The sequence below is a fragment of the Tamandua tetradactyla genome, chromosome 11 (genome assembly GCF_023851605.1).
Source record: "Tamandua tetradactyla isolate mTamTet1 chromosome 11, mTamTet1.pri, whole genome shotgun sequence".
In the NCBI taxonomy this organism is placed as follows: domain Eukaryota; kingdom Metazoa; phylum Chordata; class Mammalia; order Pilosa; family Myrmecophagidae; genus Tamandua; species Tamandua tetradactyla.
In genome coordinates, this window is record NC_135337.1 from 22,938,887 (window position 1) to 22,966,829 (window position 27,943).

The 27,943-nt window shown below is 33.3% G+C and overlaps 2 protein-coding genes across 4 annotated transcripts in view; one reads left to right on the top strand and one right to left on the bottom strand.

Moving 5' to 3' along the window:
* The window catches only part of LRRC39 (leucine rich repeat containing 39), a 30,277-nt gene extending 3,841 nt beyond the window's left edge, over positions 1 to 26,436 (top strand). The window contains exons 2-9 of one of the 2 annotated variants that reach the window (XM_077120132.1): positions 7,639 to 7,828; positions 12,367 to 12,472; positions 14,902 to 15,058; positions 15,592 to 15,728; positions 18,511 to 18,656; positions 19,388 to 19,540; positions 20,423 to 20,562; positions 20,718 to 21,759. In XM_077120132.1, coding sequence (XP_076976247.1) covers positions 7,683 to 7,828; positions 12,367 to 12,472; positions 14,902 to 15,058; positions 15,592 to 15,728; positions 18,511 to 18,656; positions 19,388 to 19,540; positions 20,423 to 20,562; positions 20,718 to 20,728 — 996 coding nt within the window. In that variant the 5' untranslated portion in view covers positions 7,639 to 7,682 and the 3' untranslated portion in view covers positions 20,729 to 21,759. Of the gene's footprint in view, positions 1 to 7,638; positions 7,829 to 12,366; positions 12,473 to 14,901; positions 15,059 to 15,591; positions 15,729 to 18,510; positions 18,657 to 19,387; positions 19,541 to 20,422; positions 20,563 to 20,717; positions 21,760 to 23,120 lie in introns of those variants that run through there. The other variant, XM_077120131.1, reaches the window with a different exon arrangement.
* Positions 7,523 to 27,943, bottom strand: part of TRMT13 (tRNA methyltransferase 13) — a 44,907-nt gene continuing 24,486 nt past the window's right edge. The window contains exons 9-12 of one of the 2 annotated variants that reach the window (XM_077120129.1): positions 26,161 to 26,235; positions 23,906 to 24,320; positions 14,829 to 23,601; positions 7,523 to 7,752 (exon numbers count right to left, since the gene is read on the bottom strand). In XM_077120129.1, the coding sequence (XP_076976244.1) occupies positions 23,406 to 23,601; positions 23,906 to 24,320; positions 26,161 to 26,235 (686 nt within the window). In that variant the 3' untranslated portion in view covers positions 7,523 to 7,752; positions 14,829 to 23,405. Of the gene's footprint in view, positions 7,753 to 14,828; positions 23,602 to 23,905; positions 24,353 to 26,160; positions 26,236 to 27,943 lie in introns of those variants that run through there. The other variant, XM_077120130.1, reaches the window with a different exon arrangement.

Consider the following 27,943-nt stretch of genomic DNA (forward strand, 5'->3'; position numbering starts at 1 on the left):
TTCTGCACTTCAATCATTGCTTAAAATTGTGCCGTATTGTGCTGGCTTCATATTTGGACAGTATGCTTCTTGTACAATATCTCCTCAAACCAATTTCTAACTGCCTTTTCTTTTTTCTTGTTGGGAGAAGAAAGTTCCAATTTTTTATTTTCCGTATCTCTGATGTCACATCCACTTTTTAAAAATTTTTTTTCAGTTCTTGCTATTTCTTGAATCTCATTATTGCTTCTATTTCAAGCTTACTGACCAGTGGTTCTAATTTGAAGTGATTCTTCGTATTTGGGCCATGGCTTTCTTATATAGCCTTTTGTTTTTCCTGAAGGTTCAAAGAGCCTTTCTTTTTTTCCCTAGTATTTTTATGTTCTTGTTTTCTTAAACTTCAGCTCAGTCTACTGGTTGCTCTTTAGGCCTCTCAAACTGCTGATATCCTTGGGGACCCTTTTTGCCACTCTCCTCTTTTGGATCTCAGATTTCTTTCTTTATAACCCTCTAAAATACATCTTCAGATATTTCCTAAGAAACAGTTCACAGAAGACAAACTTACTGAGTTCTTGCATGGATAAAAACATTCTTATTCTGTTTTCACATTTCATTGGTGATGTGAATTCCAAGTATGAAAGAACTGTCTTTCAGAATTTTGAAGTAATTGCACAGTCTGGGCCCCGGTCCTTTTAATGTTAACTATTTTACTTTCTGAACATTTTTAGGATCTTCATTTATACAAAGTGGTCTAAAGTTACTCAATGGTGTGTCTGGGTATGGAATTTTTTTTTTTTTAATTCATCAAGCTGGCTCCTGCAGATCTGGGACTTGTTTAAAACTTTAAAACTTCTTAAAAATATAACAATCAAAATGCACAAAAATAAATGTACAGGGTAATAAATATGTGCAAAGCAAAAACACATGTATTAACCAATCTGGTTAAGAAACATAACATTGCCGTCACCCCAAAGCTTGCTCTGTCCCTCTTCAAACCACATCCCTTATCCCAGGGGAAACTACTTCCAGATTTTAATAGTAGTCACTTCTTTGCTTTCCTTAGTAGTTTAACTGCTCATTTATGTATTCCTTTTATACTTCACTCTTGTCTACTTTTAACCTTTATATAATTGGAATCACATCTATTTATTCTCTTGGGTTTTCCTTCTTTTGCTTAGTGCTATTGTAGCAAGCAAGCTCCTGGCAGCAAGCAGACCCCTCCGCTCTGTAACCACTCATCCACTCCTATAAACTCACCTTTCAGCAACCTTCCTAGTTCTAGCCACCAGCGAGCAGCCAATCGCCTCCCTCCAGTGTAACCAGTCACCACATTAGGAAGACACTACCAGCCCTTCTGTTTATAAATATCTTGTATCAGCCTCTGTTCGGGGCTCAGGCTTTCAGAGGCTGCTTGGCTGAGCACTATGGCCATAGACTAATAAAACCCACTTCCTGAAACTTCGCAGCCTCCATCCTGCTTCCGTGTAAACTTCCTGGAGGCTTGCAGCCTCCTTCCTGACTATGTGCTCCAGTCCTGTTTCCACATAAACTTCCTGGAGGCTCTTGCAGAGCCTCATTCCAAGTTTTGCGCTACCTTATGTTTGTGAGATTCATTCTTGTAAGGGATATAATTGTAGCCTGCTAATATTTACTGCTCTGTAGTATTCCATTGTATGAATGTAACACAATTTATTTTCCTGATGATGGACATTTTTTAGCTATTTACAGTTTTTATTACCCAATTGTTACTAAACATTCTCACATTATGTCCCCTGTGCATAAAGGTAAGATTTCTTCTATAGGGCATTTATCTAGAAGTAGGATTCTGGAACATATGAGATACATATTTTCAAATTTACTGTTAGCACCGATCTATTTATCAGATGCCTCTATTAATTTATACTCTCACCAGCAGTTTATGAAAGTTCTTATTGTCTACATACTTGTTAAGACTACTGTCTTCAGATTAAAAAAAACCTTTTTGCCAATCTGGTATAAAGTGAAATTGCATTATGATTTTATTTGTATATCTTTTATTTCTAATGAGTTGGACATATTTTCATATTGGTCATTGTGGTCTTCTCTTCTGGTCATGTCTTTTTCCAGTAGTTTTTCTACTAGGTTACTTCCCCATTTCTCTATCTATATATTTTTCCCCATTTATATATTCTAATCAATGATGATATGCTACACATCCAGTTTATAGCTTATCTGTTCAATTTTTTTTCTCTTTCTGAAACAAGTTCTTATTTTTAACATTGCTGAATTTTTCTGTCTTCTTTTATGGTATCTTTGTAACTTGTTTTAGAAATTCTTCCCCAAGTATATAATGATGTTCTCTTGTATTTTCATATACATGTTTAATGTTTTCTTTTTAATTTTATGTCCTTAGTCAATCCATAAGTGATTTTTTTAATGGCATGATGATTTCTAATTCTTATCTTCCCCCCACATGGATAACCAGTATTCTTCCATTGATTTATGATTCCAATTCTATTATAAATTGTTTCTATTCATATGTGATTCTCTTTCTCAATGCCATTGGTTCATGTGTCTACCCCACTGCCAATGCTACACTGTCTTAATTACTTATTTTATAATGCACCCTATTAATGTGAATGCAAGTCCTCCCACCTTGCTTTTCTTTTTAGGCCTCTCTTGTTTATTCTAAGACCTTTGTTTTTCCATATCAATTTTACAATAAGCTTTTTTATTGGGGTTTATGTTGGAATTAATCTTTGTGGTTATGAATCTTCCTAGCTATTAACAAGTGTATCTTTTTCCTTTTATTTAGGTATTCTTTAATATCTTCCAAAATATTTTAACTTTTTTTCATAAAGACTTGGCACATCTTGAATTTATTTCTAGTTGCCCAATATTGTATTGTTTTAATGTATTGTAATTAGTATCTTTTTAGAAATTTATTTATTTATTTATTTATTTTTAAATAGGCAGGCACTGGGAGAAATTTTATTTTTGAACTATTTCTTGTTATATTGAAATACAATTTATTTATATGTATGTATATCTGTCAAACTTGCTAAGTTATTCAATAGTTTGCCTGAAGATTATTCTGAATTAAAAATAATTAGATTTTTATTTTTTCCTTTCCAATATTTATTTATTTTATTTTATTTTGCCTTACTGCACTGGATAGGGTTTCCAGCATAATTTTGAATATGAGTGAGGGTAGGCATCTTTGTCAAGTCTGAAAGAGAAATTTTTCAATGTTTCCCCATTTACTGCAAATTTGTATAGGTTTTTTGTAGATAATCTTCATTAGATGAAGTTAAGTTCATATCCATTCCCAATTTGCTAATAATTTATTTTTAATTTTTTCACTTTTTGAGTGGATGGAATGGGAATTGAACCCGGGTCTCCTGCAGGGAAGGCGACCATTCTCCTACTGAACCACCTGTGCATCCCCTAATAATTTATTTTTAAATAATAAATGGACATTGAACTTTAGCAACTATTATTATTATTATCATTCACATGTTTTGGGATTATCATATGATACATTTCTTCTTTAATCTGTTCCTGTGGTCAATTACCTTAAATGGTTTTCTCATTTATGCCTATCGTATATTCCTGGGAAACCCGACTTAGTAATAATGTTTTATTATTCTTTCTACATTTTTCAGAATTCAATTTGCTAACATTTATTTAGGCTTTTGTGTCCATGCTCAAGAGTGGGAGAAATCTGTATTTCTTCTCCTATCGTTCATTTCAGATTTTGGAATTAAGGCTATAATTATCTCATAATTTTAAAAAGAAGATTTTTCTTAAATTAAATTTCTTAATTGTGAAATATAACAATACAGAAAAGAATATAAAGCATGTGCACAATTTATGAATTATTATAAAATGGACACGTGTAATCACCACCCAAATAAAAAAATAGCATATTCCCAGCGCTCCAGATGCTGTCAGAATTCTCCCAATTACACCACCCTTCTTCTACCTAAAAGTAATCACATCTATGTTTTCTATATTGTTTTTCTACATTATTTTACCCCTAAATATGGAAACCTAAACAGTGTAATTTAGTTTTGATTCTTTTTAAAACTTCATATAAATATAATATATAGTTGTATATATGTTTATGCGATTCCTTGACTGTCCCTATAGTTTGCTCTATAGCACTCCATTGTATGAATATATACACATTTAATTCCTATTGATGGATATGGATATTTAGACTGCTTTCTTTTTTTTTGGATTGCTTCCTTTTTAAAAAAATAATCCTGTGTATTGTTCATTTAATGTTCATATTTCCTGGAGCTACACATTTCTTATTAGATATTTACCTTGGTGTGGAATTGCTGGATCATAAACTATGTGTATCTTTAATATTAGTAGATAGTGCCAAACTCTATTCCAAAGTGATTACACTAATTTATACCTCCACCAGTACACAGCAGCAGTGTATGAGAATTTCTGTTCCTTAAATTCCCACCAAAACTTGATATAATCAGTGTTTTTAATTTTAGTCATTATGACAGGTGTAGCTGGTATATCATTATGGTTTGAATTTATATATTTATAAAACTGAGCACATTTTCATATGGTTTTTGGCCATTCAGGTTTCATCTTTTGCAAATTGTCTGTTGATATCTACTTTGTTGTCCTTTTATGGTTGTTTTTTTTGGTAATTTTTCCATGTGTATTTAAAAATAATATGTGTTCTGCCATTATGGGGCACAGCATTTTTTATATCTATTAGGTAAAAATTATTCATGATGTTGTTCAAATCCTCAATCAATTCCTTTCTCCCTTTAATTCTGTTAATTTGCTTTGTATATTTTGAAGCCATGTTATTAGGGGCATATAATTTAAAGTTTGTTTTGCATTTTTTTGTGAATTAAAGCTTTAATTTTGAAGTTATCAGCTATGCCTCTAACACTTTTTTGCCTTAAACTCTGTTTTGTCTGCTATTAATATATTGATCCCATTTCTTTTGATTAGTGTTTGCAAGGTATATCTTTTTCTGCTCTTAATTTTTTTTTAAATTATGAGATGTAATTCACATACCAAACAGATATCATAAAGTTCACCCTTTTAATGGTGATTTTTAGTATACAATTTTGAGTGAACAAAATTTCAACACTTTGTGTATGTACCTAGGAGTGAATCTTTTCTTATTTTTGTATGATTTACTTTCCTCTATCTTAATGTTCTAGGTGTTCCTCTTGCAAACAGCACACGTGATTTTTAAAAATTTGTTCTAACAATCCTTGTATATTAATCTTGAGCATTTAGCAATCAGGGAAGTGCAAAGTATGACCAAAAAAAATGAGATATCATTTTATATAGTAGTGTGGTGGTGAAGATGTACATCCACGGGGGCTCTTATACAGAGTTAGGAAGAGTATGAATAGGCACAATCACATGGAAAACAATTTGGCACTATTTTGTAAATTTGAACATTCACACACACCATTATCTAGAATTTCTAGAGTGCACAATGATGTTTTCTTTTTATTTCTTTTTCTGAATTGGTGCAAATGTTCTAAGAAATGATCGTGATGATGAACACTCAACTGTGATGAAAAAAGAATGTTCATATTGTATGTTGATTGGTTTTATTAATTAAAAAAACATAAAAAAAGAAATACTAGTGATCAATGAAAGGGAGTGCTAAGGGGTATAGAAAAATATATGGGGAACAAAGGTTAAAATATATTGGGTAGATGGAAACACTAGTGTTCAATGAGAGGGGGTAGTAAGGGGTATAATATGTATGAATTTTTTATTTATTTTTCTGGAGTGATGCAAATGTTCTAAAAAATGATCATGGCGATGAATACACAACTATATGATGATATTGTGAGGCATTGATTGTGCGCCATGTATAGAAAGTATGTGTGTGGAGATTTTTTTCAATAAAAAAATTCAAATATATGTATATTGGGTAGATGGAATACTAGCTGTCAATGAGAGGGAGGGGTAAGGGGCATGGTAAGTATGAGCTTTTTCTTTTTTCTTTTTATTTCTTTTTCTGGCGTGATGTAAATGTTCTAAGAAATGATCATGGTGATGAATATACAACTATGTGATGATACTGTGACTCATTGATTATATACCTAGAATGGAATGTTCATATGTTAAGAATGTTTGTGTTTGTATATTGTTATGTTTTGTCAATTAAAGAAAAATCTGGGCCCCAAATACTCATGCTTATGAAAGTGGGTAAATGAATTGTGACATATTTTGGAGTTCATCATGTGTCAGTATATAAACTGCTTCTCCCTTCTTTATGGAACTACATAATTCCCCATAGTATGAAGGTATTATAATTTACCATTTAAAGAATCTTTTGCTATTATGGAAAATGTTGCAATGACAACTTTGTAGTATATCATTTCATATGCAAAAGTATTTGCAGTAAAAAAAAAAAAAGTATTTGCAGTATAAATTCCTGGACGTGTGAGTATGCATTGTGATTTTGAGAGTTATTATCAAATTTCTCTATATACAGAAAACAGTAATGTATACTGACATTATTAGTATATAAGAATGCCTGTTTCCCTATTTTGTTGCAAATTTTACTTCTTCCTTAACAGACTTTATACCTTCTATTTATTTTCCTTGTAATATTGCTCTCCAATATAATGTTAAAAAGAAGTTGGTGATTATGGAATTTTTGTCTTCCTGATTTTTGGAGAAAATAATTCAAATAATTGTGAATCAAATTTCTCCAAATTCAGGGAGACAAAATGTCTATAATCACCAACAGGCATTCTCATATAATATATGAGTATATATATATATACATATATGTATATTCACAAATAATTGTGAATCAAATTCTTATATTACTGCTAATCTAATTGTTGAAAAATCAAGACCACTATTTGAAATGGCTGTAAAACATCCCATCAAAAGAGTCAACCATAATTTACATAACCATCTCCTATTATTGGGTATTTGTCTTTTATTTCTGAGATTCAGGTCACAAGACTCAATTTTGCATCTATCTATTTGCAAGTTATTTTACCCAAGAGCAAACAATACCAATATATTATCACTTAACTGAATTCCACTTGAGCATATGGAAATATGCAGATTATGTAAATATCTCAAGAAGGCAGTCTTATTTTATATATCCATTACTTAACAATTTTTCTATAATTGGACATTTAGGCTAGTTGTGGTTTTTCCCTACTGTGAATAATATAACAATAAAGGAAGTAAATGTGGCATTAGGTCTCACTTCTGCCATATACTTGACATGAGACATTGAGCAAATTGTCCATCTTCTTTAAGTCTCTGTTTTCTCATCTATATATCAGAGACAATAGAATTACCCTCATTGTCGTGGGTGGTTTTTTTTTGGTATGCTGTATGGCGGGAGTCATATTTCATTCTTTTTTGCATGTGACTTTCCTATTATTTGCAGCACCATTTGTTAAATTTTTGTTGCTTGTTTGTTTTTGGGAAATGCATGGTCCAGGATTGAACCTGGGTCTGAGAATTCTACCACTGAACTACCCTTGCGCCTCCCGTACTGTTGTTTTGAGAATAAAATGAGCTTTAACAGTAAAGTTTTAAAATTCCTTTAGGGAAGATAGGGGGTTTTCAGTAAATATACATTATCTGATCATTATGATACTCAAAGAACATTCTGAAACACATGGCTTTTTTCCTCTGGTACAGGTACCTTCTGAAATGACATCTGTGGTTCAGTTATTCAGAACTTCATGAAGTTGGTGACTGTGAGGCAATGTGAAGTCATGACAGAAAATGTGGTTTGTCCTGGGGCTGTCAATGCTGTAAAGGAAGTTTGGGAAAAAAGAATAAAGAAACAAAATGAAGACCTGAAGCGAGAGAAAGACTTTCAACAGAAGTATGTCTTCTATTAATTTGAACAAATGAATATTCATAATGTCATTGCTATAAGACTATTAGTGCCTGGTTATAACTAGCAAATGCCTTTTTGAGTCATAATCTAAGAAAATGAAAGCCATATTGGAGTCATTTTTACTTATCTTTTTATTGAATTTGATAGATTTTTATTTAATGAAAACTCAAAATATACTTGAAGGAAATACCTGGCTCAGTTAAGTGGGGCTATGTGATGGGGTCCCCTAAAGTACAAGTGTCTTTGTGTGCAAGCAGTACTTATGAAGGCCCTCATAGGACTCTATCACTTACCTAAGGTTTGATTAGTATCACTAACTCTGCTTTTCAGTGACTGTGTTTTGTTTAGCATTTATACTCTGGGACCTAAAACAATACGTGGCAGTAGAAGGTGCTGTAGATTTTCACACAGCTTCTGACAGACTATGTCTAAATAGTATGGCTCCCATTCTCTCTACCTTCTTGATACCTACCCTCCTTTCTTATTGGATGTCTCTAAAGTATTCTACTTCTCTTGCAAGAATAGTCCATTTCCTCATAAAGCCCACATGGCTCCCTACAAATCTCAATCATTAGGACTTTTCTTAAACACTAGAAGGTCTTAGTTCAATGGGATGCACTCTGTAGCAAATATTTGATTAATTCAACTAAAAGTAGCTTAATGGCTCTAGCATTCAGAGAAATTCTGAGGCAACGTAGCTCCAAGGGTGGCTCTTTAAAGCTTCAATATCTTTAGATACTTAGATTATTTTTATCACCGTCTACTGCCAATCTCAGTGGGTCAGTTTGGTTTTCAGGTTAGCTTCTCTCCATGTGACAAGATGACTGATGTACCTCCAGGCATTGCAGTCAGGAATCATTTGATGTTAGCAGAAGATGGAGACTATTTCTCTCTACTCTTTCTTTAAGATCAAAGAAACCTTTCTCAGAGGTCTCACAGCAATACAGTCCTTCATCTCTCATTGGGCAGAAGTGGATCATTTGTGTATTCTACTTCAGTTACCTTCTAGGGGAATGGTATTGTATGACTGGTTTAGACAAATTAAGATTTATCCCTGGATTACTGGGAAACGGTAAACACTTGAAATCAATTGGTATTCTTCCAGCAAAGAAGAGGAGGGAAGTTTGTTGATGAACACCCATTTGCATCTGCTAAAGATCTGGGTGCGGAGTGGCCATTCCTCCCAACTCAAGTCAATAAAGATGATAGTGATGCTGACAATTATAGATAAGGATAATATCCATTTATTGTGCACTTACTGTTTACTAGTTATTGTGCTAAGTGCTTTATTTGAACTTTTTCATTTAACTGTTGCAACAATGCTAAAACAGTGTCATGGTAAGGATTAGATTACATTGTGAGAGAAGAAAACACCATAACAATAGTGCTTTAAACAAGAAATGTCAACTTTTCTGGGTACATGATATGGGACAGGGATAGCATTTCATAGAATATAAAATACAGATGTCTGTTATATTGCTCAACTGCCCATGGCTTGGATTCCTAAAGTCTCCTCATGGTCCAAAATGGATACACCAACTGCAGTCGTCATATTTGATTTCTGACAGCATGAAGGAGAAAAGGGAAGGTGAACCCCACCTTCGGAAAACTGCATGTGCTACCACGACTGCGAAAATTCCTTAGCCAAACCTTCACGTGATCCATATCTAGCTGTAAGGGAAAATGGTTAAATTTTATATAATAAATAACATAATATCTATATAATAAATAATAATAAGGATCTATTATTGAGGAAGAGTAATATATTGGGGGACAATGAACAGTCTTTGCCACACGTAGGCACTATTATTTTCTCAATTTTAAGATGAAAAACCTGGGGGATGGGCCCAAGTAACTTCTCCAGGATCACAATACTAGTAAAAGTGGAACTGGTATTCAAACCAAGCCGCATGCCTCAGTAAGCATTACATTCACTTCAGGTCATATATTTCTCTATATTGGTTCTTTACGTATAAAGCTACTCTTGTGCATTATGATGTTCATATTGCACGGTTAGGATAAACTTGCCTCTAGGATACTCTCATGAAATTATCTTCATTATTTTTTAAAACAATGGTCAGAAATTATGATGGTTTTAAACTCCTGCATGTCACCATTTTATGTGTCAGGTTAAAAATCATCTAATTTCAGCAGCTTCAAGTTCTCTCTGTATGAAAGAAGTAATGAATATTCATTGTTGTCCCCCTATTGTCCCATCTTTTTTTACTTCATAACTATATTGTGAGTATTCTTCACAACTATATTGTTACTAGTTAGTGATTGTAACTAACTTATTAGACTTAGTTGTGATCTGCTAGCAAAATGTAATTTCCAAAAGCTAAGTCATATACACTTCTGTGGTCATTAGGAATAGGCCTAGAATTTGTGGTATTTAATAAGAAGCAAAAATCAGAGATTAATTATTAAGAAATTTAAGGGAAATAACATTCTCAATTGTACAATTCTGTGAATATATTAAAAACCACTGAATTGTACCCTTAAAAAGCTGTTATAACCCTCTCATCTATGGACATTTGATCTTTGATAAGGCAGTCAAGCCAACTCACCTGGGACAGAGCAGTCTCTTCAATAAATGGTGCCTAGAGAACTGGATATCCATATGCAAAAGAATGAAAGAAGACCCATCTCTCACACCCTATACAAAAGTTAACTCAAAATGGATCAAAGATCTAAACATTAGGTCTAAGATCATAAAACAGTTAGAGGAAAATGTTGGGAGATATCTTATGGATCTTACAACTGGAGGTGGTTTTATGGACCTTAAACCTAAAGCAAGAACACTGAAGAAGGAAATAAATAAATGGGAGCTCCTCAAAATTAAACACTTTTGTGCATCAGAGAACTTCATCAAGAAAGTAGAAAGACAGCCTACACAATGGGAGACAATATTTGGAAACGACATATCAGATAAAGGTCTAGTATCCAGAATTTATAAAGAGATTATTCAACTCAACAACAAAAAGACAGCCAACCCAATTACAAAATGGGAAAAAGACTTAAACAGACACCTACCAGAAGAAGAAATACGGATGGCCAAGAGGCACATGAAGAGATGCTCAATGTCCCTGGCCATTAGAGAAATGCAAATCAAAACCACAATGAGATATCATCTCACACCCACCAGAATGGCCATTATCAACAAAACAGAAAATGACAAGTGCTGGAGAGGATGCGGAGAAAGAGGCACACTTATCCACTGTTGGTGGGAATGTCAAAGGGTGCAACCACTGTGGAAGGCAGTTTGGCGGTTCCTCAAAAAGCTGAATATAGAATTGCCATACGACCCAGCAATACCATTGCTAGGTATCTACTCAAAGGACTTAAGGGCAAAGACACAAACGGACATTTGCACACCAATGTTTATAGCAGCGTTATTTACAATTGCAAAGAGATGGAAACAGCCAAAATGTCCATCAACAGACGAGTGGCTAAACAAACTGTGGTATATACATATGATGGAATATTATGCAGCTTTAAGACAAGATAAACTTATGAACCATGTAATAACATGGATGGACCTAGAGAATATTATGCTGAGTGAATCCAGCCAAAAACTAAAGGACAAATACTGTATGGTCCCACTGATGTGAACGGACATTTGAGAATAAACTTGAAATATGTCATTGGTAACAGAGTTCAGCAGGAGTTAGAAACAGGGTAAGACAATGGGTAATTGAAGCTGAAGGGATACAGACTGTGCAACAGGACTAGATACAAAAACTCAAAAATGGACAGCACAATAATACCTAATTGTAAAGTAATCATGTTAAAATACTGAATGAAGCTGCATCTGAGCTATAGGGTTTTTTTTGTTTTTTTTTGCTTGTTGGTTTGTTTGTTGTTGTTTTTTACTATTACTACTACTTTTATTTCTTTTCTTTATATTAACATTTTATATCTTTTTCTGTTGTGTTGCTAGTTCCTCTAAACCGATGCAAATGTACTAAGAAACAATGATCATGCATCTATGTGATGATGTTAAGAATTACTGAGTGCATATGTAGAATGGTATGATTTCTAAATGTTGTGTTAATTTCTTTTTTTTTTCTTTCCGTTAATAAAAAAAAAAAAATAAAATAAAAGCTGTTATAAAAATCTATGGTGAGGGTGGGCCACGGTGGCTCAGCAGGTAAGAGTGCTTGCTTGCCATGCCAGAGGACCTGGGTTCGATTCCCGGTGCCTGCCCATGTATTAAAAAAAAAAAAAAAAAAAAATCTATGGTGAAAAGCAAAACAAATTTATGGTGAGGGCAGGCCATGGCTGCTCAGCAGCCAGAGACTCGGGTTTGGTTCCTGGTGCCTGCCGATATTAAAAAAAGAAAAAGACTATGGTGAATTATATTTTTCAGTAACTTAAAAATTTGGAATTTGTCAAACTAATCATTTGTAAATATTGCAAAATAATTCTTGTCTGATTTCCAGATACCATCAATCAAATGGTTGTAAAATATAGAAATGTGAATGCTACTTATGTCATTAACTATGAACTTCCTGGTGTCCTAGGCTAGTGAGGATCTGGGAAGAGAGAGTTTGCTTAACCAAGCTAAGAGAAAAAGTCACTAGGGAAGATGGAAGAGTCATTCTGAAGATAGAAAAAGAAGAATGGAAAGTAAGCTTTATACAAATATTAGATTTTCTACATTTTGCATTTTGTGAGAGAGCTGTAAAAATGATTCTGAGATTGTGTAATTAAGACTGGAATATTTAGAAATTCTCATTTGAATAACCAAACAAATGAATTTGGGCAATATGAATAACTGAGAAAAAGCACAACTTCACAGTTTTTCTGCAAAAATTCAATCAATTTGTTTCAGTCCTGTCTATATGAAATTTTCCCCCTAATAATCCTCTGTGGAATTTCTCATTTTTTTAAAAAAAAAAGATGACGATATGTTATTTGGTTTTTCCAAAGCCGATGCTTGGTGAAAACTTCTTAAAATGGAAATACTTCTCTCTCACACCACACTGTTGCTTAGTTACATTAGGCATGCTCTAATGATTGTCTTTATTTTTTAGAGCAGTTACAGGCTTATAGAAAAGTAAAGCAGAAAGTACAAAGTCCCCATAGACACTCCCTTCACATACACTTTACTTATTATTAACATTTTGCCTTGTGAGGTACATTTTTTATAACTGATGAACCAATATTATCTTATTAACTGGAGTCCATAGCATACATTAGGATTTACTCTCTGTGTTGTACAATTCTATGGATTAAAAAAATTTTTCTTGTGGTAACATATACAACATAAATTTCCCATTTTACCATTTTCAAGTATACAATTTCGTGGCATTAATTACATTCACTTGCTGTGCTACCATCACCACCATTTATTACCAAAACGTCCCCATTACCCCAGACAGAAGCTGTATACCCATTAATCATTCTCTCCACACTCCCCATTATCAGACTGGCCCCTGGGAACCTATATTCTAGTTTGTGACTCTTTGAATTTGCTTATTCTAATTATATCAGTGAGATCATATATTTGTTCTTTACAGTCTGGCTTATGTCACTCAGTATCATGCCTTCAAAGTTCAACCATGTTGTAGCTTGCCTCAGAACTATATTCTTTTTTTACGGCTGAATAATATACCATTAAATGTATTTATCACACTTTGTTTATCCATTCATTTGTTGATGGACACTTGTATTGCTTCAGTCTTTTGGCTATTGTGAATAATGCCACTATGAACATGAGTGTGCAAATATCTGTTCAAGTCTCCACTTTTACTTTTTTGGGATATATACCCAGAAATTAGGTTGCTAAGTCATATACTTAACATTCTGAGGAACTGCCAAACTTTCCTACAGAAGCTGTGCCATTTTACATTACTACCAACAATTGAACAACTGTTTTTATTTCTCCGCATATGCTCCAACACTGATTTTCCATAAAAAAAAAATAGCCATTCTAGTGTGTATAAAGTGGTATCTTGTTTTGTTGTTTTTGATTTGTATTTTCCTTATGACTAATGATATTGTCCATATTTTCATGTGCTTATTGGCCATTTGTCTATCTTTTTTTTGAAGAAATATGTATTCATCTTTTGCCCATTTAAAAAATGAGTGTTTTGTTGTTGTTGTTAAGTTATAGGATATATGCCTGGATATTAAACTATTATCAGATATATTTTCCAAATATTTTCTCCTATTACATAGATTGTCTTTTCACCTTAGGATTTTATTCTTTGTGTACTAAAGTTTTGAATTTTGATGAAGCCCAATTTATCTGTTTTTGTTGTTATTGCTCAAGCTTTTAGAGTAGTCTATGAATACATAGCCTCATACTAGATCCTAAAGTTGTTACTCTGTCTTCTTCTATGAGTTTTATAATTTTAGTTCTTATACTTAAGTATTTGACCCATTTAGAGCTAATTTTTTTATATATGGTGTGAGGTAGGGGTCTACTCTGTCTTTTGTGACTGGCTTGAATTTTTACAAGGACCTATAACCTTGGGTTAGTGCTGGTTTTCACGCATAGACAGATATTTTCTTAGAAGGTAAGTTCCTTTATTTTCTCTTCTGGACATTTTAGGCTGAAAGAAAAAAAGTCATAGCATTCAATAAGTTGAAATCTTAAAAATATAAAATCCTTCAAAACAGAAGAGGAAGAAAAGGTTGAATTATTGATTACTATGCTTTTTTGGTTTCTCTATGATTTCAGTTAATCATCATATTCTCATTTTCAATAGCATATGTACTCTAGGAAAATAATATACAGTGGAATCCTTAGGACCTCTTCTATATATCTGTTATTGACTAAACTATGGTCAATATTATTTTTATTGATTATATTATTTTTTTTGTCTGATCCCTTATAAATGGGGTCTGAAGTTTAGCAAAAAATTAAAGCTCTTCAAACTTAGAAGTAACAAAAGTACTTGCGAATATAATCCATAAGGTAAAAATATTCCAGAATGTTTTGAAAAGCACTTTGAAATATCTCTCCAATCATACTAACCTTCACTGTGGCACAGAACTGAAGTAATTTAACTTAATTAAGTGACTCTGTCATTTCTTTTACTTGTGTTTAGGTCCTCCCTTCTTCTTTACTAAAACTCAGTCAGTTACAGGAATGGCAACTTCATAGAACTGGTTTGATGAAAATTCCTGAATTCATTGGAAGATTCCAGAACCTCATTGTGTTGGATTTATCTCGAAATACAATTTCAGATATACCTCCAGGAATTGGTAAGAAAGATTGCTGTTCTTCTTATGTAATCTTTTTCTGCGTACAAACATGACTTTTATTGAGAGATTTTTAAAGAACATATGGAATAATCTCATGTTTTTATATCCCTGAGTCTTGAGGAAATTTTAGACAACTCATCTAAATGGATCAAGCTTTGGGATTTACTGGAGTGATTCAGTATGAGATTTCGAAAGTCTCTCTGAAATTTTGTGAAAATTCTGGAAAAAATATTGCTGTTTCAGCTTTTCCTCTTAGAAGACAGACTATTGGAGGCAAGAAAGAGAAGTTTCCTTGAATGGAGTTTTGAAACAATCACATTGTTCAGGAAAATAGAAGAGAATGAAAGTATCATTATGCCTGTAGCATTAATAAATTTGGCTCTTGTTCGAAGGGCAGGACCCAGGTTAGGAAAAAGGAAAAACTAAGAACTTTGAGTTTGCTATTATGAAACTGGTAAGTAAGTTATACTATACTAGTTAAAAACTGTAAACATTTCATCCATTTGTTCTCTGTTGTATATTATTTTTTGTAGGACTGCTCACTAAACTTCAAGAACTGATTCTTAGTTACAACAAGATCAAGACCGTCCCTAAGGAACTAAGTAAATGTGCCAGTTTGGAGAAACTAGAACTTGCTGTTAACAGAGATATCTGTGACCTTCCACAAGAGGTCAGAAAGATATAAATGCCTACAATTTTATTTTCCACCTGTTAATGGTTTACTTCCCAATTGTGTGACCATATTAAAAACAAAGCCCAATGAAGAAATTCCGTGTTTTATTTCAGAAAAAAGTATTTTGTGAAAAATCATTTCCTAATATTATAAGTAAAATTTGTGCTTTTCATTGGCGAAAGTTCTATTTAGCATAAAAGATAGTTATAATTGTCAAAAAGCTGGCATCATTTGTTGACTAGATTGTGATTCCTTTGGAGACCTGAATGAGTGTTTTAATTACTTTTATATTACCAAATTGAGGGACGAGCCTAGGTTTTACTAGTTATTTACTTAAACACTTTTTCGATCAATATATGACCATCATAATGTGGTGACAGAATTCTTTTATTTATCGCTTTTTATAGAGTGATCAATTTTTGTTTTTAATTTTACTGTAGCAACATATATACAATACTAAATTTCCCAGAGAAGAAATTATGAGATGTCAATTCTCCAGTTTAAAAAATGTATTTGCTAGATTTGCAGGCTCTACTAAATTAGAGCAAGGGAATGGGCTTGGAAAGCCTTCATCTTTGATTTGGTGTGATGTCTGTGAAACCAAATGGATCATACAGATATGGACATTTGTATTACTTTTTAAACATTTTTTTGTTTTGTTTTGTTTTGTTGCATGGGCAGGCACCGGGAATGGAACCCTGGTCTCTGGCATGGCAAGCAAGAACTCTGCCTGCTGAGCCGCCCTAAACATATTTAATGCTCCTAGAATCAACAAAGTTTCATGGTGCCTTGCCTTGATAACAGTGACTTTGTCAGTTGAGCCAATAATAATAATAATGATATCAAAATAAAATAGCAAACTATTATTGTCTTTCCCTACTTTATCTTGGTAAGTGTATTAGCTATTTTTAAAAAACCAGTATACATAGCACAAGTAGTTGCTGCATGTAAAACATCTTCAAAATATACACATTTCATCTTGTAATGGTTCCATTTACAAAGTTTATGACCTTGTTTATGATGAAAATAATGATCACAGGGACAATTTTTTGGTACTTACAAAGAGGTCAATAAATATTTCATTTATGTATCATTTCTAGCTCTTGTGATTTTTGTTTCTAGGGTTGGTTCTGTCACTAAAATTCTGTGTGAATCTGCGCATGTCTATTAACCTGTCTTTTCTTTAGTTTCTTTACTTGTGAGAACTTAAATTCTGAACTGAGAACTTGATCCTGGGATTCTTTAATTCAGAAAGTGTGACCCCTAAGTAGCTGTGTGACCTTGGACACAGCACTTACATCATTAGGTCTCAGTTTTCACATAAGCAAGACCAGGAATGCTAGAGTAGAATAATTTAAACATCTTTTCAATCTTCTAAAATTAAAGGGTTCTAATCCACCCAGAATCCAGCAATTAGAGACTCTTCTCTCAGCTATTAAACAGGACACACTTTTACTCTCAAACATATTTATGTTAAAGTAAAAGCAATATTTTATATTCTACTTTAAACCAGTTGAAAATTTTAAAAGTCTGATGACAGTTCTGAAAAAGCACTTTATTCAAAGCTACAGTAATGGCATCACTTCTGCTTTTTTGCATTATCCACAAAAGACCGCATTTCTGTACTTTTTTATGGTGTAAAAGTTGTGGACTGAATCTGCACATGCCCAGATAGAAATAAAGCATGGAACTTTCCCAGCTAAATGCAGATTTATTTTTTTTCAAAGTCAACTGAATTCTCACATTTTTGAAACTTTCATAGGACATTTTATGGAAAGAAGGAAAAGATTTTGTGGCTTTAGATTCACAAACTTACCACAGCACCATCATCTTCTAGTTACATGGCCTCTTTAAGCTCTTTTATCCATAAAATGGAAATGACACACCTTGTAGCATTGTCAGAACTATTCATTAATTTAATGTCCAATGGTGAGCAACTTGTTTGCTCACAGCTTTCTCAGATGGGGAATGGAGGACACAGACAGCTAAAGGGATAGCTTAAAATGAATAAATTAGAGCTACATGCATCAACATGAATATATTCAAAGCTATATTGAGAGAAAAAGCAATTAAAGAAAGGTAAGTACAGCATCATATCTTTAGATCAATTTTTAAAACATAAATTTTGTTTACAAAAACATACATAGGAATAAAATACTAAAAACATGCAGAGGTATGGAAGATAACAAATTCGGTATAGTAGTTACCTCTTGAGATGGAGAAGGAAGGAATAATACAGGGCTGCAGCTGAAGCTGTGTTTTCTTTCTTAAGCTAAGCACACTGGTGTTATATTATTTTCAATGACTTTTGATGGAGATATTTCATTAAAAAAGGATTAGCAAATAGTGAATTCTATGTTTGAGATAATACAAAGCATCAGGCAGAAAGAAGGGGGCTCAATAAAGATAACTATTATTTTGAAGTTTGTTTTCTTCCCATAGAAATCTCAACTGCTAAATTAAAGAAAAATATTATAAATATATCTATTCTCAGAAAATAAAACACTCAAATACTGTGAAGTTTCTGTCAGGAAGATTCTGTAAACCCTGGAACTTGGCTATTTTGGAAGATATGTTTCTCTTAAAAAGATTAACTTTCTATGAGATAGTTTTTCATTTCCCCAGATCTTTATGTTTATTTTTACTTCAAATTTGTTCTGGACTACTATGATTAAATAAAGCTCAAGTGTAATCTGAGCATTCCTTGACATCTCTTCTGAGTCTTCCACTAATATACATTGTGGACATTTGTTCTGAAAAACTTTGCTTTGCTCTTCAGCTCAGCAATCTGTTAAAGCTTACACATCTTGATTTGAGTATGAACCACTTTACTACGATCCCTCCTGCTGTGTTGAACATGCCTGCCCTTGAGTGGCTTGACATGGGAAGCAACAAACTTGGACAACTTCCTGATAACATAGAAAGGTAAAGTAACTTTTTATGTGACTAACAAAGGTCTTGAAAACAGCTATGAAAACCAAAGCATGAGAACAAAAAGAATCTCAATCATAATTGATCACAAAATATTCATTCAGTTCTAAATAAGTTGTGCTTTAATAGAATATTTTCATTTATTCTAATGATTAAAAGGGTTTGGGGAGAGGAAAACCTGATTTTCTGATTTCAATAAATGAAGTAGGAAATGCCACAATAGCAACGACATTGCTTAGTTCATACCAGGCACTTCAGGGAACTAAGGAAAAGAGATGTTACCTAACTTACCTAAGATCACAGTAAGTGGGCAAGCTAGGATTTGAACCTAGGCAGCCTGGCCCCAGAGTCCATGCTATTAATCATTATGCTATATTGCCTTGCCATATTAATAATTTCTGTTATTTCTCTCAAGACTTTGAGGGTCAGATTAGATAACATGCTTAGCAGTTCTTTAAGAAATCCTATGAGAATAGTTAAGAATCTGCTATAGTTCTACCATACATTCATCTCATTTCTACCATATGATGAGGGCTATAGTGTAGACAAAGAACATGCCTGTGTAGTTTCCTTAGTAGTCAGGGAATGTGAAGTCAGTTAATAGGTATTTTGGTTAAAGGAGATGGTGTAACTGATGACATTTCTTTGATTTTTTTTTACGTTAATAAGAACCAGACTTTTCATATTGTGATTAATTGCAGAAACTTTTGTTTTCAATCTCTCAGAATGAAAAGCCTACATACATTATGGTTGCAACGGAATGAAATCACATGTTTGCCAGAAACGATCAGCAATATGAAAAATCTGGGTACTCTTGTTCTCAGCAACAATCAACTGCAAGATATTCCAGTGTGCATGGAAGAAATGACAAATCTAAGGTAAAAAGCTGAAGATACAAAATGGACATATTCTGTTCTGGCTGCAGAACAATGTAACATAGAGGAGTTGTTATAATAAATTTGCGGTCTCATTTATGTGAATGGATACATTTAAAAAGTCATTCCTAAACTTGAAATTCTGTAATTCGATAAATAGAATTCATACAATACTGGTCTAAATTATTCAAGAAAGAATGCTTCAAACTAATGCAGTACTGGGATTTATCCAGTTTTGGAAATGTCCTCTATTGATGACATTTTCAATGAGAACTATGTTTATAACTGCTAATGAATCTCATTAGCAATATAAAATAGTGATCATTTCCCTTCTGAATAACTATAAATGTGCACAGGCAATTATTTGAGTTACAGGGAAGATATAATTTTTTACTAAGTTAATTACCACCTGAACTCCTTCAAGCGTTTTCATTCCATTTTTTCCTGATGCGGCATCAGAATTCACACCAAAAACCACAACTCCCATAATGAAATCATTCATTCACTCACTTATTCAGTATTACTGAGCACTAAAGTAGGTGGTTAAGTTACAATAATTCAGATTCAAAATAGTCTATAAAAATGCAACTTTAAGTTCATACTATTGTATAGTTAAGATGCATTAAAATTGCTTTTAGAAGTTAAATTGCATATCAAATATATATACTATGGACTAAGGGTTGCTTTTACAAGATTTGAAAGTAAGTTGTCTTGAGCTAATGTTTTTTCTTCTAGGAAAGAAACTTAAGAATTCTTAAGATGGTCAGTTATTGTAACCAGTTAAAAAAATAATTTAGTGAATTATCATTTTTCTCCAGGGAAATAAATGTGCCCTTCTACGGCACCCATAAAAATAGTTTGTTTGCTTTTTTCGTGAACTATTAGGTTTGTCAACTTCAGAGACAACCCACTGAAATTGGAAGTAACACTTCCTTCCAGTGAAAGCATAGATGAAGAGGAGGAACGGGAATTATTTGGCCTTCAATTTATGCACACATACATACAGGAGTCACGGAGAATAGCAGGTATGAGGTTTATATACAATATGGGCTAAACATTCTTTTTTGGTAGAAGACTGTGCACTTAATTAACTTCTGTTTTTCTGTTATTTCCCTCATGGATTTCTCATTTCATCTTGCCTTTTCTGTGCAATCCTGGTCTCTGGCCAATATTGTAAAAGAAAAAAAGTGAAATTCGAATCAGTTCACAGTTCTAATATGGGCTTAGAGAGAGAATTTATAAAGATATTCAAAGTGGAAATTAATTATTTAGTCAAACACTTGAAGAGTAACCAAGAAGTTAACGAACATAGGATCCTTAAAGCTTCACTACCTCATTCTACCAGTTCGTCGTGTCAACTTACTCTCATGAACACTACGCTTTCTGCTACTTCCATTTTTCTACAATTCACAAACAGTAAAAACCATTTTACCTTGGAGTGATAAAGTGTAGAGTACATGGACTTTTAACCAATATTTGAAATGTGACGTTTTTATATATATTTCAACCAGAGTTTTTGACGTTTGCCTTTGCAAAAAATAAAAAATAAAATCAGAGACTCCAATTGCATTGTTTAGAAGTTGGTGATTAGCAAGGCAAGAGAAATAATAGCACAAAAGACAGATTGGGGGCCTAAAATGGTACAGTATAGTTTAGGGCCTAATATCGGAAAGTCAAGGATATATACAAAACAAATAGGAGACAGAATTGATGATTGAATGAAGCTGAGAGAAAGGAGTCCAGGATGAATCTCAGTTTTTGATTAGGGCAATCGGATAGATGGTTGTGCTGAGATGGGGAATTGAAGTACAACAGCTGGCTCACTGGGGCAGAATCTGGTAGTATAAGCGGAAGATGAGTTCCAGTTTTAATATAATGAATTTGATATAACTCTGAGTCATGAAGGAAGAGTTAATTGTGTAGATTAGTTTAAAATTCACAAAAGAACATAGTTACTTTCTTATATGTTAAGGGAAATAAAAAAAGTTGGGGAAAACATCTTGACATAAGGTTGGCATGTTGAAGGGCAAGCTTATCTTCTCATAACGTATTTCATACCATTGTCAGAGACGTAGCTTCAGGCTTAAAGGTCCACTGCACTACATCAGTATGATGACTCTTCTGTGTGCATGTATGTGTTTTATAAAACATAACTGAGATTATGCCTTTTGTAGAATATCTTTTATTTGTGGGCATAAATTATTGAATGATGCAAAGTAAACTGTATGATGCAAATCAACATTGCCTGATACAATAAAATCAGGTTAATGAATGATGTATTATCTTCATGTTCTTGATTGAGGGGGCAGGAGTAACTAACTTAAAACATAACCAACCTAACTTACTTTAATAATATTTGACATAAACTAATACAAGAGGGAAAAGGGAACAACTTAAACCCAGAGATAATAATATGGAAGTCTGCCTATTATGTTATTAAAAATAGATCCATGAATTACTACTAATAATAACAATATTTACTGAGTACCTACTCTGTGCTCAGATCTGTTCTAGCATGTTACATATGTTATCTAACTTGATACTCACAACAACTTTGTGAGGTAGGTATTATCATCATATCATTTCCATTTTAAGAAAAGGAAATTGAGGCACAGAGAGATTAAGTAGCTTGCCCAAGGTTATACAGCAAAGAGGTAGAAGGGTTGATATTTGAACATAGGCAGTCTGACAAGACATATGAGATTAAAATAAAGTAAAAAGATCAGGAATTAAAAATGGGCTAGGTTTCTCATTTACAATTCAGTCATAGACCTGAATGATAAAAATTGTTATCTAAGAATAATATAATCTCTAAAATTAGTAATTCTGAATCCCTGCCTTGGGAAATACATTTATAATTAAGTAAATATAATTTTTACAAATAAAGGCAAAAACTAATTAAGATGCGGAGAAATAACAGTTCTACTATATATTTAGGCATAATATTTGTGCATAGATACTAGCCATAAAGTTAAATAAGGCCTAAATATGAGAAGGTTTTTGTTTCCATTTTCTAATTTCCAGATTTTTTCACTGAACAGGAAAGCACAAACTTATAGTTGTACTTGTATGTGTAAACACTGCCTGTTAAAAGATCTGTTATACCTAAGTAACTTCAGAAGTTAGTTACAAATTTCAAATTTAATTTGTGAATTATACTTATAAATATCTGGTTCACTGGAAGGTCTAACCAGATAATTATCCAACAAAACATGATGTGAAATGGTTTTTTTCTTGATGACATCTCTTCATTCTGGACAAATTCTGATAACATATAAACATAGGTATGTCTCTGAAAATTTGAAGGTGATTTCATTAATTGATTGTGAACATCTTTGAATTTGTTTGCATTTGAAAAAATTGTCATTGATTATCCTTTCCAGATCTGCATAGGAAGGAAATCCTTACATATGCCAAATTCTCAGATTGGCCTACGTTACAAACTGACACTTGGATCACTACATTTTGTACTTCAGAAATTAACAAAATATTAACGAAAACCAAAGGCAAATAAATTTCCCAAATTAATGCAAATAGAAAAATAATGTGCAAGTTATGTGTTGACATGTTATGTGTGTTTCAGATAACCAAGTCAACTCTTCGCCTACTTTACCAATCTCTATAAATCCTGATGGATAATAAAATTCAAGACTCCCTGCTGAAGAGGATTACTTTGAGAATTTGGTGAATTCTCTAAGGTTTGGACTTCTGAAGTAAAAAACAAAGCTATTTCCAAAGTTTAATGAGGCTACATTTTTTAAAAGTTCATATTATCTGCTATTTAAATTATATTTTCATGAATATAAAAAATACAATTTAAAATGTAGTTTTTTTTGGTGGAAGACAGTTGCTCAAAATTTCTTCTCCATTAAGCAGTTGTTTCTGTTAATGAAGAATGATTTGGTAAAGCTGTTAACAATACATTTTCCAAAGATACCAGAGGGTCTGTATAGTACTGTAAAGCAGAACTAAATCCCTTCTGCTGTAAATACTGGATTCGGCCTTGGTCAATCAGCAATTTACAAAGGTGCCCTATTTTCTTCTTTTCTTCAGCAGTAAGAAACCTAAGTCAAATAAACACACACAAAGCAATGTTAAAATCTGTAGAAGCTCATAAGAAATCATTTTGTCACTCTACTGAGAAGCTGCTAAATAATCTACAAAATAGTAGGTATTACTTTCCATGTTCCTAAGACATATTTTATTTATGACCACAATAAGAATATAGGTATTTTAACTTAAGTTAAATTTAGACTGTATAATATATTTTCATTAATATATTTTTATAATAGTCATCTAAAGAAAAGGTACGGCAACAATACAATTACTTCCACCTTAGTGTTGTACATTAAAAAATTAATCACTTACCCAGGCAAACCCTCAGCACTGTTATTTGTGATCCTGTATACACTAGCATCCTGCTCTTCACCATCATCATTCTGATTTTTCTTTGTGGTAATATCTGAAGCTTCCACAGATGTCTTCCTCATTCCACAGGTTGCCCAACTACTCATTCGCTGGAAATAGTGGAATTCCACTGCTCCAAGGCCTAGACCCCTGAAATATTCTTTGCCCACATAATGTCTCCATTCACACCTGTGGTGACAACAGAGTGCAATAACAATGCCAGCCACAGGGGTCCACTTCTTTGGAACATGTTTTTCATTTCCTTCCTTGGTCAAAGTGTTAATTTCATCATTCTTTATGCGTTTGGCTAAAGGTTCTTCATTCCTTTCTTCACAACTGGCAGCATAGGTTTCAACCAAACATCGTAGTGCAAGATCTGCAAACACAATTAAGTCTTCTCATTGAAGACTTCCATATTATTGACAATATTGGAACAATTTTGGAAATTGGAATTGCCACTTTGTTTAATCAAAAGCATATAAATTTAAAAATTTTACTACTCTAAGATGTCACAAGTGAGTATTAAATGATTTGATATTTCACTACCAAATTAATATATAAATGCAAGCCAACAAACATTTTGGGAACCTACTGTATAGATAAATCAATAGCTAATCTATCATTTCAAATGCTATTATTTTCTAACAAAATATTCATAGCTATTATTTTATTTATATTTGGCTTAAGTAAATGATTTTCAGCAATGTGAATAACCAGAAAGATGATTAAAAGAGTGAAGTTATTTTTGTTTGGGTGGGGGTTGGAAGTAGAATTTTAGGTATAGTGCAAACAGTATGGTGTATGGAAAAACAGAAAGGGTATGATGCTGCTGAATTGGAAATTTGTAGGTGGGAATGGGCAAAGAGAGGAAGGCAAAGGACAGATTACTGAAACCACTATGTCATGTTAAAGAGCAAGGACTTTATCCAGTAGGTGACTGGGAAATACTTGAAAAGTTCTAAAAAGAAAGACACATTAGGTATGTAGCAGATACATCTGAATATTAATATGTAAAGCAAAGGTGATGGAAGAAGTCCATTAAAAAACAGAGAAATAATGGTATAGATGTGTTAGAGAACAGGAAAGAAGAGTGTCATGCTAAAAGGGAAGGAAACAACATTTAAATAAGAGTAAGCAATTGCAGCAGGTATGTTCAGTAGGATAATGATAGAGTGAGGAAAGTGGGATTCAGATAGAATGAATGAAGGGGGGGAAGTATGTGGTAAGAAATAGACTTGGCCATTGTAAATTACACTTTTGAGAAACTTGGATTAGATGAGTAAGAGAGAGATTTGATGGCAGTTAAGAAAACTAACAGTGAAAGGAGTGTGCTTTTCTCCCACCCATGATGAAACTGGTTTACTTCAGTAGGTTTTTATGCGGGTTGAATGAGATAAGGTACATGAAAGTAGTCAAAAAAAAGGATCAAGGACAACATAGATTTTTAGAACGCAAAGCCATTTGTAGCTGACTTGAATCATGGCTTATGGAAGTTCTAAGCTCCCCATATGAGTAGATGATGAAACTAGCAAGAGCCAGGAAGATGTACTAACAGTTAATATTTATGAGCACTAATATGTACCAGATACTTTACATGTAACCTGGCAAATTATATATCATAATCTCCATTTTACAGATGAGGTAACCAAAGCTCAGGAAAGTAATCTGCCAAGGTTACACAGCAGAGGTGAATCTAGACTATCTGATTCCAAAGTCATGGACTTTCCACTTTGTCATGCTAGATCTGATGGAGAGGAGTGCTAAGACCAGTGATCTTAGATCTTTTGCCTAATATTTCCCTTTTTTTTTCCCTTGCAAATACCCCAGAATCCTGATACATAACAATCGTCTAGTTGGAAAGGGTTCTGAATCCCTAGTAAGCAACTCCTCTAAAAAGTGAGTAGCTTTTGGGGTGGAATCATACATGTTTCATAAATAATTCATTTCCTTTTTTGTTTGAAATATAACCCAAAGAACTTTAATATCCTGTATGGACAGTACTTACATGCAAAACTCAAACCATCCTGTCAAATGGCCCAAATGATCAGATAAATAGGAAAGCTCTATAAGTGATATTTGCGTAGAACTACTACAGAAAGTTAATGAGTTATAAAAATAAGTGATCTAATCTATTCAAAGACGCTATTTAAATGGTTGGGGCCATGTTAAGCTAAAAAGGAAAGTGCAATCTAGACAATATTATTATGTTTACATACCTGTTGCCACACCACACAGATGTTTTCCGATTCCTACCACAGGTAGTTTTTCTTCTATTAGCACAGGAATCTTGTCTGAAATACAGGGAAAAAAATATCTAAAAACCCCCTTTTTTATGTTTGAAAAATTACAAAAATCTGTTCTTTTTTTTATTTCTTTGGGCTTGGAAAGTAGAGTAGATGATATTGGGGCAAAGATGGAAGACTGAACATGAGCATCTAGTTTGCTGCCTCTTAAAACTCCACTAAAATAAGAGTAAAAGGATTTTTTAAAAGGTATAAACTCACAAGTCTGGAAGAAGAGGATAGGAGACAAAAGTGGGAATGGCTGAGCACTGACCTAATTTATTCATGAATCTCTAAAAGGACTAGGTATTGAGGTCATTGTATATGTTGGAAGCGTAACTGGGGTAAGCTGGTAATAGAAAGTATTGGGGGAAAGTCTGTTTAAGAAGTAGCTAGATCCTGACCTTAAGCCAGGTGACTACTTCTTTCCCACTTGGTGGAAGCCTAGAGGTGAACTAACTCTCTGGAGAAGGTAAAATAGGGTACCTCTAGACTGAGGGGTAATAAACAATTGGGAGTTGAAGTGTGGTAAAAGAGGAGGACTGAATGAATATGCCTACTGATGATTCCTCACTCTTATTTCCCATTTGGTCCCAGGATGTTTGTAACCAAACCTTTACAGTACAGGTAGGTGATCACAAGAATCATCTTGGAGGAATCTGACCAGCCCAAGAGGAAAAAATTACATTAGGCAAATTACCCTAGACTGAAGCTAAGTCAACAAGTCTACCTACGTACTTAAAGAATTTTTATTCCCTCAATTTTTAACTATTCACAGACCACCAAGGAGTTCTAGATGTTTGGGGATAGCCTCTAACTTGAAAGAGACAGACCAAAACAAATAGAAAAGATTAACTCGGTGAAAACAGAGATTATGAAGACAGAAAAATTATTTCAAACGTTATCATTAATATCCTCAAAGAAAAATAAAAAATAAATAAATAAAACAAATATCCTCAAAGAGATAAGATATTACAATTATGAAAAAAGAACATGGTACCATACTATAAATTCAGGGGAAAAGATTCTGAAAATTAAAATGATGATAGAAGAAAGTAACTTGAGGAAATCTTAGAAAGTATACAAAGACCAAAAGTTAGAAAATAGGGAAGCCAAGAAAAACAATTCCAAGAGTTCTAATAACTGAAATAAAGCGTTCTTACATAAAGGGATATAAAAAAACGGGGGAAAGAAAATTATCAAAGAAAGAATGACAAGGTAATGCCCCCAGAAAGCTGAGAGTCCTGGGATTGCTCAGGTTTTGCACATCCAAGAAGCACAGAGAACACCAAACACTACAAACATGGAGAAAAATATACCCCATCATGCACTGATCCCACTGATGAAAGCAGAGGACCAGGAGAAAGTTCTGAAAGCTGTAAGAGAAAAACCAACGTGTTATATACAAGGGAGTCCCAATTATACTGAGTGCTGATTTCTCATCAGAAACCATGGAGGCAAGAAGGCAGTGGGTTGAGATACTTACAGTGCTGAAAGAAAACAACTGCCAACCAAGAATTTTATATCTAGCAAGACTTTCTTTAAAAAATGATGAGAGTAACCATGTACAGAATGTTTGTATGTTAAGATTTATTAATAAAAATATTTTTTTAAATGATGAGATGCTAAGACATTCCCAGATAAACAAAAGTTGAGGTGGTTCATTACCACTTGATTTGCCTTACAAGCAATACTAAAGGGAGTTCTACAGAGTGAC